The 15,221-nt window shown below is 40.1% G+C and overlaps 1 protein-coding gene across 1 annotated transcript in view; it reads right to left on the bottom strand.

Moving 5' to 3' along the window:
- Window positions 1-5,750: 5,750 nt before the first annotated feature.
- The window catches only part of LOC128638551 (zinc finger and BTB domain-containing protein 40), a 78,048-nt gene continuing 68,577 nt past the window's right edge, over window positions 5,751-15,221 (bottom strand). The window contains exon 18 of the mRNA XM_053690577.1: window positions 5,751-6,059. Coding sequence (XP_053546552.1) covers window positions 5,844-6,059 — 216 coding nt within the window. The 3' untranslated portion in view covers window positions 5,751-5,843. The remainder of the gene's footprint in view (window positions 6,060-15,221) is intronic.

The following is a 15,221-nucleotide window of genomic DNA, read 5'->3' as shown; positions in this document are numbered from 1 at the left end:
TCCCAGACCCTGATCCTGCATTGGAACAGGAACTATCACTCCCAGGTCAGAAAGATCTTGAACACAATGTACGAACGTCTCTCTTTATCTGGTCTACAGATAATTTTAAGAGAAAACTACCCCTGGGAGGAACAGTTTTGAACTTGTTTGAATCCCTGGGACATGATGTCCACCACCCAGGGATTCTGAACATCCCGAACCCAGGCCTGAGTGAAGGATAGTCTGCCCCCCACAAGATCTGGTCCTGGATCAGGGGCAGACCCTTCATGTTGACTTTGAGTCATTGGCTGGCATCTTAGCTTGCTTTCCCTTGTTCCACGACTGGTTGGACCTCCAGGAAGGCTTGGACTGTTCTTGTTTTGTAGAGGGAGTGGAAGGTTTGCCCTAGAAGTTTCGAAAGGAACGAAAATTACTCTGATGTCCCTTCTGCTTATTCCTCTTATCCTGAGGGAGGAAATTACCTTTTCCTCCAATAATGTCGGAAATTATCTCAGCCAGACCTGGCCCAAACAAGGTCTTTCCCTTGTAAGGGATCGCCAAAAGCTTAGACTTAGATAACACATCTGCAGACCGGGATTTCAACCATAAGGCACTGCGAGCCAATATGGCAAAGCCAGACATTTTTGCTCCTGTAGGGAGGCATCCGTAACAAAAAAATTGGCCAACTTAAGGGCCTTAATCCTATCCTGGATCTATTCGAAGGGAGTGTCTGTCCGAATAGAATCAGACAACACATCAAACCAGTATGCTGCTGCACTAGCGACGGTAGCAATACACACCGCAGGTTACCATTGTAAACCCTGGTGTACATACATTTTCTTGAGTAACCCCTCTAATTTCTTGCCCATAGGATCCTTAAAGGAACAACTATCTTCTATGGGAATAGTGGTCCTCTTAGCATTGAAATTGCTCATTCCACCTTGGGTACCGTCTGCCAAGACTCCTTGATAGAGTCTGCTATAGGAAACATCTTCTTAAATATAGGGGATGGAGAAAAAGGGATACCCGGTCTCTCCCATTCCCTAGCAATAATCTCTGTAGCTCAATCTGGTACAGGAAAAACCACCATGGAAGGAATATCAAAATACTTGTTTAGTTTACTAGACTTCTTAGGGTGGACTACGACAGTAGTGTCTGAGTCGTCCAGGGTAGCTAAAACCTCCTTAAGTAATAAACGGAGGTGTTCGATCTTAAACCTGAAACAAACAACTTCAGTATCAGCCAAAGGAATTACACTGTCTGAGATTTCACCCTCAGATGCTACCGAAGTATCCTCCTCCTCAGATTTCTGGGAAGGGATTTTTGAAATAGCCACTACTTTGTCAGCAACCTTATTCACCGATTGTTTACATTTCCTCTTGCACTTTCCCTGCAGCATGGGAAAAGCAGACAACGCATCAGATACTGCTGAGGACATTAGGGAAGCGATGTCTTGCAAGGTAACTCCAGGTGGAGTAATAGAGGAAGAGCAGGGCACGGGCTGTATGTACGCTAAGTTTTGGGACACTTTAGGAGAAAGCTGCGGCATATCATGAACAGATATGAAGACTCCTGAACAGCATCCGCCTTAGACAATGTTGGCTCAGGAAAAAGTCTATCCCTGAAATGTAAAGTCCTCTCAATACATGAGGAACAGAAAGGGATTGGTGGTTCCACATTAGCATTAAAACAAAGTACAGGTAACATCTTTCAGGGCCTCTTGGTCCATATTCATTCACTTATAAACAGGATAAATAAACAAAACTGATATTTTATTTAGAAAATACCCCACAAAAAAAACGTTACTTTTCCATTAAATTTTAAAATGAAACTGCTTTATTTTTCTGTGGCAAAAATATAAAGTAGCACAAAAACCACTTCAGACAAACCTCTACACCTCATTTTTGCTGAGGTGCTTACCTGCCTGACTGAAAACGGAGTGATTATCCTGCTATAAAATCCTGACTCAACTGCTATTCTTTCTGAAAGTGAAGACCGGTAACTGTTATTCAGCTAATGTATGTGACGCAGGAAGTGAAGGGGAAAAAGGCGCGCAACAGAAAATGCTGCCTCAGCTAACCACGCCCATCGTGGGTGTTATAACATTAACCCACCAATCGGCTAAAAGTATTACCAAAGCCGCAGGGAGTAAAGTAATAATCAAAACACCACCTCTGAGCCATCTATCCTCGTCACCAGTGCCTGCTATTGCTGCCAATAAAATGATCCCCCAAATAATAGGTGAATGTCTCTTGTCTCACAATTATAATGTAAAGTGCCATCCTTTTATTTTCTGCAACGTGTCAGAGAAAAAAAATAAAGTTAGCACTTACCTTTAGACTTCTGCCAGGCAGCACGGCAGCTCACTAGGTTTGAGAAGGCCAGTTTATTCCTAACAGTAATTAAGATGATCCGTGGACTCACTGTGTCATTAGAAAAGAGATAAAAATAAAACACCTTGATATTTTTATATAAAATGTTTAGTTGTGCATAATAAAACAACTTTGTAATAAATTTTCATTATTTATTTGCAACATATCTGTGCTTAATTGGCTTTATCAGAGAATTTTTTTTAAAATGCAATTTATAACAACTTTATGACTGTGCCTAGCCTTAGTCTGCGGACTAAAGCTCAGATCAGCTCCTCCAAATAAGGCAAATAGTGAATGGCTATTGAAAAACAATTGTTTTAAAAAATGTAAGACTTGGCTGAGATGTTATTCTATAGCAACACAACAGAAATGTCGCAATTACTATTTCCTTTAATAAGTCCTCGTTGCAGTTACAGGTTTTACAATAAATTTTGTGGAACTAACAGATTAAAGGGACAGTCAACTCCAGAATTTGTTTATAAAGATAGATAATCCCTTTATTACCCATTCCCCAGCTTTGCATTACCAACATATTTATATTAATATACTTTTTTACCTCTGTGATTACCTAGTATTTAAGCCTCTGCAGACTGTCCCCTTATTTCAGTTCTTTTGACAGACTTGCGTTTTAGCCAATCAGTGATGACTCATAAGTAACTCTACAGGAGTGAGCACAGTGTTATCTATATGGCACACATGGACAAATGCTGTCTAGCTGTGAAAAACTGTCAAGATGCACTGAGATTAGAGGAGGCCTAAAAGGGCTTAGAAATAAGCATATGAGCCTAACTAGGTTTAGCTTTCAACAATGAAGTGTTTTCCCTTTTTGAATCATGAAATTTTAATTTTGACTTGACTGTGCCTTTAAGAAGTACAGTTTCACAAGTAGTAAAGCTGTTCAATGCAATCGCCACTTGCGTTGTTGCATCGCACAGCAAAATGTAACAATGCAAAAGAAGATTTTTGTGCAATGTCGCCCCCTACCATTGGCGCAATTAATTGCGCTAGAGCAGGGTATGTCAATCACCCTGAACGAGTGAGTGTCAAGGTGATTGATCTCGGCACCTCTAAGGTGGTGGAGAGGAAAAAAATAAGTAGTTCCCGCTTCTTAAAGGAATAGTCTAGTCAAAATTAAACTTTCATGATTCAGATAGAGCATGCAATTTTAAGCAACGTTCTAATTTACTCCTATTATCAATTATTCTTCATTCTCTTGGTATCTATTTGAAAAAGCAAGAATGTAAGCATAGGAGCAGGCCCATTTTTGGTTCAGCACCTGGGTAGCACTTTCTGATTGGGTGTCTAAAAGAAACCACCAATCAGCAAGCGCTACCCAGATTCTGAACCAAAAATGGGCCGGCTCCTAAGCTTAAATTCAATTAAAGAAACCATGACAACAAAGTAAAATTGATAAGAATAAATTAGAAAGTTGGTTAAAATAGCATGCTCTATCTGAATCATAAACGTTTAATTTTGACTATACTATTCCTTTAAATATGTGGTAGCAGGCTCACTTATGCAAACCTGCTCCACATAGCCCAAAAGGGTGCAAATGCAGAACGACGTACATACAACACAGCAACCAGGTATGGTCTCCTAGATCTCACATCCAGCATTGGTACAGGTTTAGGCAATGTTTCAAGGCAAGGGCTCTAAATTTATGGTTCATCGTAATCTATTTTACTTTCCTTTTATCAATATCAAACATCTTTAATAAAAAAAAACATTCTCTATTAAAAAAAAACCCCCAAAAAAACAATTATACAGTGGAGCAAAAGTTCTTTGAAAACATATAAACTTTAATAAGTTAAAGTACAATATTAGTAAAGCAATTAGGTCAATCAGTTCAGGGCAAACAGGGCACGTATTGTATGTGTGTAACGACACAACAGTACTGGTCCAAGGAATATGTTTGAACATAGCATTTCAGTTTCCTAAAAGATATTGTTACTGTGTGAATACATATATGTTTATGTTTTAGTATTTATAACAAAAAAAAAAAAAAAAAATCAGTGTTTACCACAGAACATTTTGCCAGCCGGATAGCACTGTGAAGTAGCCAGGAAGGGGCAGTGTAATACTTTCTAATATTTTAACATTTTCTGCAACTAAAGCACAAATTGCATAAATTTAACATAAATTTATTTAATGATAATCTGAGCAATAAGTAATGAAAAATATTAGCTAATTTTAGCCGGGTAATCAGTAAAATCAGCTAGTTGGTGCATCAGTTAAAAAGGTCCTGGGGGAAACACTGACTTTCGGTGTGTTCCTAATTAATAAGTCTAACAGATATTTTCTTCCACACAGACAGTTTGAGAAACAAAAAATAGGAAAAAGTGTTTACAATTTTCCTGTACTGAAAAAAAAAAAGAGAAAAGATTTTTTTAGATTTGCAAAAGTGATTTTTTTTATACCTAATGAATTCAAAGATTCTGATCTTTGAATTGGTAACAAACGATACAATTGGAGTAATACATCCTTTACCACATTCTAGTAATATACAAACACATTACATCAGATTATGCAACTGAAATTACAATAAACTCTTAGGAAAGAAATATTTTTGTGTGCAAAACTTACTCCTGTACTCACCATAAATGTAGACCTAATTTATTTTATTTGCTTGTGATTTTCCAAAGAAAAAAAAATACACTATTTAAAATTAGAAGCTTTAATTGCAGACCTATGAGGTTAACTGCAATAGAAACTAACAATATGTGATAAGCATATGATAAATGAAATATTTACAAATTTGGAGTTCAAAGTGAATCTTAAATTATAAAGTATACCTGAATTAGCAATGGTAGAATATTTTTAGCAGGCAGTTCTTCCATAGGAAGAAGCTAGAGAAAACGTTTTCAACGTATAGAAAAAAGTAGAAAATCAAACTGTATGCAAAACATTTAATGCAATTTACTATTGTGAAGGCTCATGCTGTAATAATTTAACAATTAGTGGGTTTAGATTTTTGTTTTAAACAGCTCTAAATTAAATTATGCACATTTATGCATAGAAGACTGGAATTCTATTTTACAGATTGCTCCATAGATATTTAACATCTCCTTGTAGTTTTGGAAATAAATATTATGCTCTCTGGTATTTTGCTTGATCACTATTATATTATGACTACTTAAACTATGCTGCATAAAAAAAATATATATATATATATCAGTAAAATCGGAAAACAATTTATTATGATGAACTTAGGTATAAAAAAAAGGTGACTGAAAATAATGTCTTGCAATACAAAAATTAATTGAGCAGAGGTCTGGAAAAAGGGAGAAACCCCCCTCCCCCCAGAAAACTGAAAGTCCAAAAATTTGGAAATTTAATTAAAATACAAAAAAAACAAAACCATAGAATAGAAATTGCAATCATTTTTGCAAATGGTAAAAAAACAAAACAAACGTTTTCCTATACAACCAAAATGAAAATCCAAGTGTGAAGAAAGGATTTTGAAGAAATGTCATCTCTGCGCTGGTTGCCAATCTAGCTTTGAGTTCTTTGTGTTACTCCAGTTACTGAGTCTCCACAAATAAGAGTAACTGTCCCATCCAATAAATCCTCCATACTGACTGCCACCAGTTCTGTAGCTGCCTGATTGGTCTGAGAATCTGGTAATGCCACAATTACTTGGGAGCTTGACAGTTGAGATTCATCTAAGGTTATTACCTGCTCAGCAGATGTTACTTGATCCTGAATAACCTAGAAATATTAAATATTTGTTATGTATTAGTTATTTTTTATTCAATTAATAAAGGGCCATATCACAGATACAGGTTACATGCAAACTAGTGATATAGGGAAAACACAATGTATGCATGGCTAACAAACAAAAATGTATGTCTACCGGATAAATTAATTTCTTTCATGATCATGAGTCCACAAGTCATATGTGGGAATCCACATCCTGACCACTGAGAGGAGGCAAAAGACACCCTAACGCCAGACATTTTAATCCCTCCCACTCCCCATGACCCTGAGTTATACATGTAGCCAAGTACATAGGGGAAAAAAGAAAGGAAGTAAAGATAAAGTGGGGCAAAAAAGTTCAAAACAAGTACTGCCACTACCTGAACAAAAAGAAAGGTTGGGGCTCATGTGCTGCGGAATCTGCTGGCGTTCTACAAATAACCGATTATAATAACAATGTACTCTCACTTTTATGAACAAAATAAATTTATGGTAATGGCTTCTGCAGCATTAATTATTTTTATTTCATCAGATGGTGAGACAGTATACGAGTCGTCATGTGTGAGAATCTATACCCAAGCAGTTAAGTCCATGAGACCACAATGAAATAAGGGCGGACAAACCGTGACGGCAGGACGTTACTGACCAGGCACTACAGCCTAAAGAACGCCCAAAAGCAGTCTCAGAAGAAGCAAAATGATAAACTTAAAAAAAAAGTGTGCAAAGAAGTCCAAGTATCTGCCTTGCAAATCTGAAGCCTAATTATAAAAGGCCCAAGAAATAGCAACTGGACTTGTAGAATGAGCAGTAACTCATTCAAGGGGGAGTTTCCATCCAATCCTTGTGAATTAAGGCTTTAAGCCAAGCTACTAAAGTCAGAGCTGTAGCTTTCTGACCCTTGCAAGTCTCAAAAAAAAAAAAAGAAGAAAAAAAAAGAAAAGAAAGTCTGAAAACGTTTGTGGCTTCCACATAATATATAAGAGCTCTCACAACGTCCTAACTGTGAAGATGACCCTCCTTAGAATTCCTAGGAGCTGGACAAAAAGAAGGAACCACAATTTCATGATTAATAAATATCTGTAGATACCTTAAAGGGACATTTAACACCTGATGAAAATCCCTAAAACCTACTTTTTCTTATTAATAAAAATAAAATAATCACTGCTGACTATTTTATATGCTTCTCTTACCCCAAACTGTTGAAGGATATTGTTTTAAAGTACAAAACTGATCAACTGCTGGATTCTCCTATGTAAGCTGCCATATTGCAACGCACACTGCTGGCAGGGGCACAGAAGTCACATGCTCATGATGTAGTCAAGTGACACACACGGCTATATTACATACAGTATACTTAGAGGATCACATCTGTGTGAGCTGCTGTGACTGAAGAAAGATATTTATTAGAGGTTAAATGTATTAGATTTAGCCATGTATGTATAATACACATCATATGCATCTTAACTTAAATAAAATGATTATTAAGTACTGTGTATTTGTGTTTCTAACTCCCCCCACAGTTAAAACTTCAAACTGCCCACAAGTTTTATGTTTTAAGAAAAGCCGTTTTCTGCAGGCACTATTATCTGTGTAATTTATTTGTTGTAACCTCCGTGGGGGAAGAGGGAGGCTGTGACGCTGCATCCTGAGCTGAGAGAGAAGTGGTAATAGGAGTTGTGAGTGGATGGAGAAGGCTATTGAAAGAGGAGAACAGAGGTTTTGAGTTTGAAGAAAGAGTAGAGGTAAGAGTAGAGAAGTAATCTTGCTTAGAGAGAGGTTAAGGGCAGAATAATAGGAGTTCAAGGTGAACTTGTAGTGAAGAAAGTCAGCGGAACACAGATTTTGTTGTTCAGCACGGCAGGGATATCTGCGTAGGTAACGTATCAGAGGAGTATGCAAGGGCTGATGATGAGTGTGTGACTTCTATGGTAGGAGGGACCAAATTGTCAAGGACCAACGTAAGAGTGGAACTGTAGAAACAGATTAATCAGGGCAGGAAGGCAGAGAAAATGGAAGAGAGCAGAGGTTGAGAGATGTTTCTGATCGAGTGACTTAAAATACCAGTAATTACAATAGATTTGCATAATCAACAAATGCATGATAAAAAGACAATGCAATGGCACTTAGTCTGAATTTAAAATTAGTAGATTTTTTTTTTACTATTTCAGTTAAATCTATTTCCACTTCTTCTGTATCTTGTGACAGCCATCAGCCAATCACAAATGTATATATGTATATTCTGTGAATTCTTGCACATGCTCAGTATGAGCTGGTAACTCAGGTGCAGATTTTGTTACAGAAAGTAAATTGGAACGTTGTTTCAAATTGCATGCTCTATCTGAATCAATGCTTCTGTGGAGTTTGGTGTGAGGGTTAGATGGAGGAGGGAGAGTTGTAGAGAGTGCTGTGTTGTTGCAAGTGAGGAGGTGATGGCTAGAAAGAGGAAAGTGGAAATTTATGAGTTTTGAGAGATTGAATTGATAGCTAAAAATCAAATCAAGGGGGTGTCCATCTTTGTGAGTGGGAGAGTCAGTCCATTATGACAGACCAAAAAGCTGATAAAAGCTGAAGGTCTAAACCATGCATTGTCTTAAAATGAAGAGTTTTAAGAACCCTCAAAACTAGATAAAGATTCCAAAGAGGAGAAACTGGATGAATAACCACTTTAATAAATTACGGGTGGGGATGTGGACTCTCCATGCCAGGAAGGAAAACCTAATTTATGATTACCTGATAAATTTATTTCTCTTGTGATGTATCGAGTCCACGGATTCATCCTTACTTGTGGGATATTCTCCTTCCCAACAGGAAGTGGCAAAGAGAGCACCCACAGCAGAGCTGTCTATATAGCTCCCCCTTAGCTCCACCCCCCAGTCATTCGACCGAAGGCTAGGAAGAAAAAGGAGAAACTATAGGGTGCAGTGGTGACAAAGTTTTAAAATAAAAATATATATGCCTGTCTTAAAAAACAGGGCGGGCCGTGGACTCGATACATAACAAGAGAAAATAATTTATCAGGTAAGCATAAATTATGTTTTCTCTTGTAAGATGTATCGAGTCCACGGATTCATCCTTACTTGTGGGACACCAATACCAAAGCTTTAGGACACGGATGAAGGGAGGGACAAGACAGGGACCTTAAACGGAAGGCACCACCGCTTGTAGAACCTTTCTCCCAAAAATAGCCTCCGAAGAAGCAAAAGTATCGAATTTGTAAAATTTGGAAAAAGTATGAAGCGAAGACCAAGTCGCCGCCTTACAAATCTGTTCAACAGAAGCCTCATTTTTAAAAGCCCATGTGGAAGCCACAGCTCTAGTAGAATGAGCAGTAATTCTTCCAGGAGGCTGCTGTCCAGCAGTCTCATAGGCCAAACGGATGATGCTTTTCAGCCAAAAGGAAAGATAGGTAGCCGTAGCCCTTTGACCTCTCCGTTTACCAGAATAAACAACAAATAATGAAGATGTTTGACGGAAATCTTTAGTTGCTTGTAAGTAGAACTTTAAAGCACGAACCACATCAAGATTGTGTAACAGACGTTCCTTCTTTGATAAAGGATTAGGACACAGACAAGGAACAACAATCTCTTGATTGATATTCTTATTAGAAACAACCTTAGGAAGAAACCCAGGTTTGGTACGCAAAACCACCTTATCTGCATGGAAAACAAGGTAAGGGGAATCGCATTGTAAAGCAGATAGCTCAGAAACTCTTCGAGCCGAAGAGATAGCTACTAAAAACAAAACTTTCCAAGATAGAAGCTCCACGAGTAACCTTTGGATTCACACCAATAAAGATATTTGCGCCAAATCTTATGATAGATCTTCCTGGTGACAGGGTTTCTAGCCTGAATCAGGGTATCAATGACCGACTCAGAGAAACCACGCTTTGATAGAATCAGGCGTTCAATCTCCAAGCAGTCAGACGCAGAGAAATTAGATTTGGATGCGTGAACGGACCTTGGATTAGAAGGTCCCGCCTCATTGGCAGAGTCCACGGTGGAACAGAGGACATGTCCACTAGGTCTGCATACCAAATCCTGCGTGGCCACGCAGGTGCTATCAGAATTACCTAAGCTCTCTCCTGCTTGATTCTGGCAACCAGACGTGGGAGGAGAGGAAACGGTGGAAATACATAGGCCAGATTGAAGGACCAAGGCACTGCTAGAGCATCTATCAGTACCGCCTTGGGATCCCGGGACCTGGACCCGTAACAAGGAAGTTTGGCATTCTGACGAGACGCCATCAGATCCAATTCTGGTGTGCCCCATAGCTGAATCAGCTGGGCAAATAACTCCGGATGGAGTTCCCACTCCCCCGGATGAAAAGTCTGACGACTTAGAAAATCCGCCTCCCAGTTCTCTACCCCTGGGATGTGGATTGCTGAGAGATGGCAAGAGTGATCCTCTGCCCACCGGATTATTTTGGTTACCTCCATCATCGCTAGAGGACTCCTTGTTCCTCCTTGATGATTGATATAAGCTACAGTCATGATGTTGTCCGACTGAAATCTAATGAATTTGCATTGAATATCGCTCTCAGTTCTAGAATGTTTATCGGGAGGAGATCTTCCTCCCGAGACCATAAGCCCTGTGCTTTCAGGGAGTTCCAGACTGCACCCCAGCCTAGCAGGCTGGCATCTGTCGTTACAATGAGCCACTCTGGCCTGCGGAAACACATTCCCTGAGACAGATGGTCCTGAGACAACCACCAGAGAAGAGAGTCTCTGGTCCCCTGGTCCAGATGCAGTTGAGGAGATAAATCTGCATAATCCCCATTCCACTGTTTGAGCATGCATAGTTGCAGTGGTCTGAGGTGTAGGCGGGCAAAAGGAACTGTGTCCATTGCCGCTACCTTGAGTCCGATTACCTCCATACACTGAGCCACTGATGGCCGAGGAATGGAATGAAGAGCTCGGCAAGTAGTTAAGAGTTTTAATTTTCTGACCTCCGTCTGAAATATTTTCATTTCTACCGAGTCTATCAGAGTCCCTAGGAAGGAAACTCTTGTAAGAGGGAAGAGAGAACTCTTTTTTTATGTTCACCTTCCACCCGTGAGCTCTCAGAAAAGCCAATACGATGTCCGTGTGAGACTTGGCTAGCTGGAAAGTCGACGCCTGAATTAAGATGTCGTCTAGGTAAGGCGCCACTGCTATGCCCCGTGGTCGCAGAACCGCCAGAAGGGACCCTAACACTTTTGTGAAAATTCTGGGAGCTGTGGCCAACCCGAAGGGAAGGGCCACAAACTAGTAATGCCTGTTTAGAAAGGCAAATCTGAGAAATTGATGATGATCTCTGTGAATAGGGATGTGTAGATACGCATCCTTTAAGTCCACGGTTGTTATATATTGACCCTCCTGGATCAGAGGTAGAATAGTCTGAATAGTCTCCATCTTGAATGATGGAACCTTGAGGAACTTGTTTAGAATTTTGAGATCCAAGATTGGTCTGAAAGTTCACTCTTTTTTGGGAACCACAAACAGGTTTGAATAAAACCCTAGCCCCTGTTCCTCTATTGGGACTGGGCGGATCACCCCCATGGTAAGTAGGTTTTCTACACAGGGTAAGAATGCCTCTCTCTTTGTCTGGTTTACTGACATTCGAGAAATGTGAAATCTCCCCCTTGGAAGGGAGTCTTTGAATTCCAGAAGATACCCCCCTGGGACACAATTTCTAAAGCCCAGGGATCGTGAACATCTCTCGCCCAAGCCTGAGCGAAGAGAGTCTGCACCCTACTAGATCCGGTCCCGGATCGGGGGCTACCCCTTCATGCTGTTTTAGAAGCAGCTGCAGGCTTCTTGGCCTGTTTACCCTTGTTCCAAGCCTGGTTAGGTCTCCAGACTGACTTGGATTGGGCAAAATTCCCCTCTTGCTTTGCAGTAGAGGAAGCTGAAGCGGGACCACTCTTAAAGTTCCGAAAGGAACGAAAATTATTCTGTTTGGTCCTCATCTTACTTGATCTATCCTGAGGGAGGGCATGACCTTTCCCTCCAGTGATGTCTGAAATAATCTCTTTCAGTTCAGGCCCGAATAGGGTCTTACCTTTGAAAGGAATGTTCAAAAGTTTAGATTTAGATGACACATCAGCAGACCAGGACTTAAGCCATAACGCCCTGCATGCTAAAATGGCAAAACCTGAATTCTTTGCCGCTAATTTAGACAGTTGAAATGCGGCATCTGTAATAAAAGAATTAGCCAACTTAAGGGCCTTAATTCTGTCCATAATCTCCTCTAATGGAGTCTCCATTTGAAGAGCCTCCTCTAGAGCCTCAAACCAGAAAGCAGCTGCAGTTGTTACAGGAACAATGCACGTAATAGGTTGGAGAGAAAAACCTTGATGAACAAAAATTTTCTTCAAGAGACCCTCTAATTTTTTATCCATAGGATCTTTGAAAGCACAACTGTCTTTGATAGGTATAGTTGTACGCTTAGACAGAGTAGAAATAGCTCCCTCCACCTTAGGAACTGTCTGCCATGAGTCCCTTATGGTGTCAGGTTAAAAACAGGAGGGGGAGTGAACGGAATACCTGGTCTATCCCACTCCTTAGCAATAATATTCACAATCCTCTTAGGGATTGGAAAAACATCAGTGTAAACAGGAACCTCTAAGTATCTATCCATTTTACACAATTTCTCTGGGACCACTATAGGGTCACAATCATCTAGAGTTGCTAATACCTCCCTAAGCAATAAGCGGAGGTGTTCAAGCTTAAATTTAAAGGCCGTCATATCAGAATCTGTCTGAGGAAGCGTCTTTCCTGAATCAGAAATTTCTCCCTCAGATAAATTCCTCACCCCTTCAGAGCATTGTGAGGGCATATCAGATACGGCTACTAAAGCATGAGACGGCTCAGCATTTTTCCTTAACGCAGAGCTGTCCCGCTTTCCTTGTAAACCAGGCAGTTTGGATATAACCTCTGTGAGGGTTGTATTCATAACTGTGGCCATGTCTTGTAAAGTAAATGAATTCAACGCACTAGAGGTATTTGGCGTCACTTGTGCGGGCGTTACTGGTTGTGACACTTGGGGAGAGCTAGATGGCGAACCCTCATTTACTTCTGACTGAGAATCATCTATTGCTCTATTTTTAAGTGCTAATATATGTTCTTTATAATTTATAGACATATCAGTACAATTGGGACACATTTTAAGAGGGGGTTCCACAATGGCTTCCAAACATATTGAACAAGGATTTTCCTTGGTGTCAGACATGTAAAACAGGCTAGTAATGTAACAAGCAAGCTTGGAAAACACTGTAATCAAAGTAAATAACACTTAGAAATAAAACGGTACTGTGACTTTGAGAAAAAAAGCTTCACAAGTTCTGCAAAACAGTGTAAAAAAGCAGTAAACTTAACGAAATTTTTACAGTAGTATCTTACAGCCTTAGTAACTTTGCACAGCTATGCAAATAAACAATTAACCCCTTAATGGCAAAACCGGATTGAAAAAACGTCAAAACCAGTAAAAAAGACTTTCATTACCTTGCCACAGCTCTGCAGTGGCGCCTACCTGCCCTTCAGAACGATTTGTGGGGAAACAAACCTCCTTTACAGCCCTCAAACACAGCAGGAACCACTGGAGAAGCAGTTGGATGTCTCTAAGGAAAATAAACTGCGCAACTGAGGCGCAAAAATAGGCCCCTCCCACCTCACTCAATGTTTTGAGGCCTATTAGAAAAACACATGAGTGTCTCTTAATTAACCATGTGGGTTAAAAAAAAACTAAAACAGCCACAATGACCCCTTTAGTCCCTTCAAAAAAACTTTATAATTGCATCATTTACTGAACAAACAAAAACGTTTTTTCCTAACAGTGTCACCAGTAACTTATGAGCCCTTCAAGCAAGCTGAAATTCCTATCCAAGTGTCTGAATACAGCTTACCCTTCCCTCATGGGGATATTGCCAGCCTTTTCTAGAATTAACACAGTCTGTCTAGAAAAAATATAGACTGAACATACCTCATATGCAGCTTAGCATGCAAACCGTTCCCCCAACTGAAGTTTTACTGTACTCTTCAGCCCTTGTGAGAACAGCAGTGGATCTTAGTTACAAAGTGCTAAGATCATAATCTTCCTTGCAGAAATCGTCATCCCTTTTCTGCCAGAGAGTAAATAGTACACACCGGTACCATTTAAAATAAACTTTTGCTTGAGAAATAAAAAACTAACATTTTTGTCACCACACTCGCTCTGCCCTTCCTAGTTTCTTAGAGTAGGCAAAGAGAATGACTGGGGGGTGGAGCTAAGGGGGGAGCTATATAGACAGCTCTGCTGTGGGTGCTCTCTTTGCCACTTCCTGTTGGGAAGGAGAATATCCCACAAGTAAGAATGAATCTGTGGACTCGATACATCTTACAAGAGAAAGGAATTTATCTGGTAAGCATAAATTATGTTTTCCATCCATAAGGCAGGGAGAGTCCACAACTTCATTGCTTACATTTGGAAAAACTATACCCAAGTTCCAGAGGACACTGAATGAATAATGGAAGGGGAAAAAAAAAGGGGAGGCGGACCCTATTCTGAGGGCACCACAGCCTGCAAAACTTTTCTCCCGAAAGCTGCTTCAGCCGAAGCAAACACATCAAACTTGTAAAATTTAGAAAAAGTGTGTAAGGAGGACCAGGTAGCCGCCTTACAAATCTGATGCATAGAGGCTTCGTTCTTAAAAGCCCAGGAAGAAGCCACTGCTCTAGTGGAATGAGCCATTATCCTCTCAGGAGGCTGTCGCCCCGCTGTCTCATAAGCTAAGCAGCAATTTAATGTTAACAGTATGCATAGGCTCAAACTGAGCCTTCCTATAGTGACAAAAGGCAAAGAATGACTGGGTGATAGGAGAAGTGGGAGGGATATTAAAGTCTTTGGCTGGGGTGTCTTTGCCTCCTCCTGGTGGCCAGGTGTTGTATTTTCCCAACAGTAAGGAATTAAGTTGTGGACTCTCCCTGCCTTATGGAAGGAAAGGGTCCTGAGACTCAGAACCTTATAGTAAATCTTACGAGTAACAGGTTTACGAGCCTGAAGCATAGTATTTAGAACTCTACTGATCTTGTTGTCTCACACAGTTACACCATCTCTCTCCTGATATTGTTGTCTCACAGTTACACCATCCCTCTCCTGACCTTGTGGCCTCACACAGTTACACCATCTCTCTCCTGATCTGGTTGCCTCACAGTTACAC

The sequence above is a fragment of the Bombina bombina genome, chromosome 8 (assembly GCF_027579735.1).
Source record: "Bombina bombina isolate aBomBom1 chromosome 8, aBomBom1.pri, whole genome shotgun sequence".
Taxonomy (NCBI): Eukaryota; Metazoa; Chordata; class Amphibia; order Anura; family Bombinatoridae; genus Bombina; species Bombina bombina.
The sequence above is the reverse complement of the archived record's forward strand: the minus strand, read 5'-3'. Positions and strand labels throughout refer to the sequence as shown.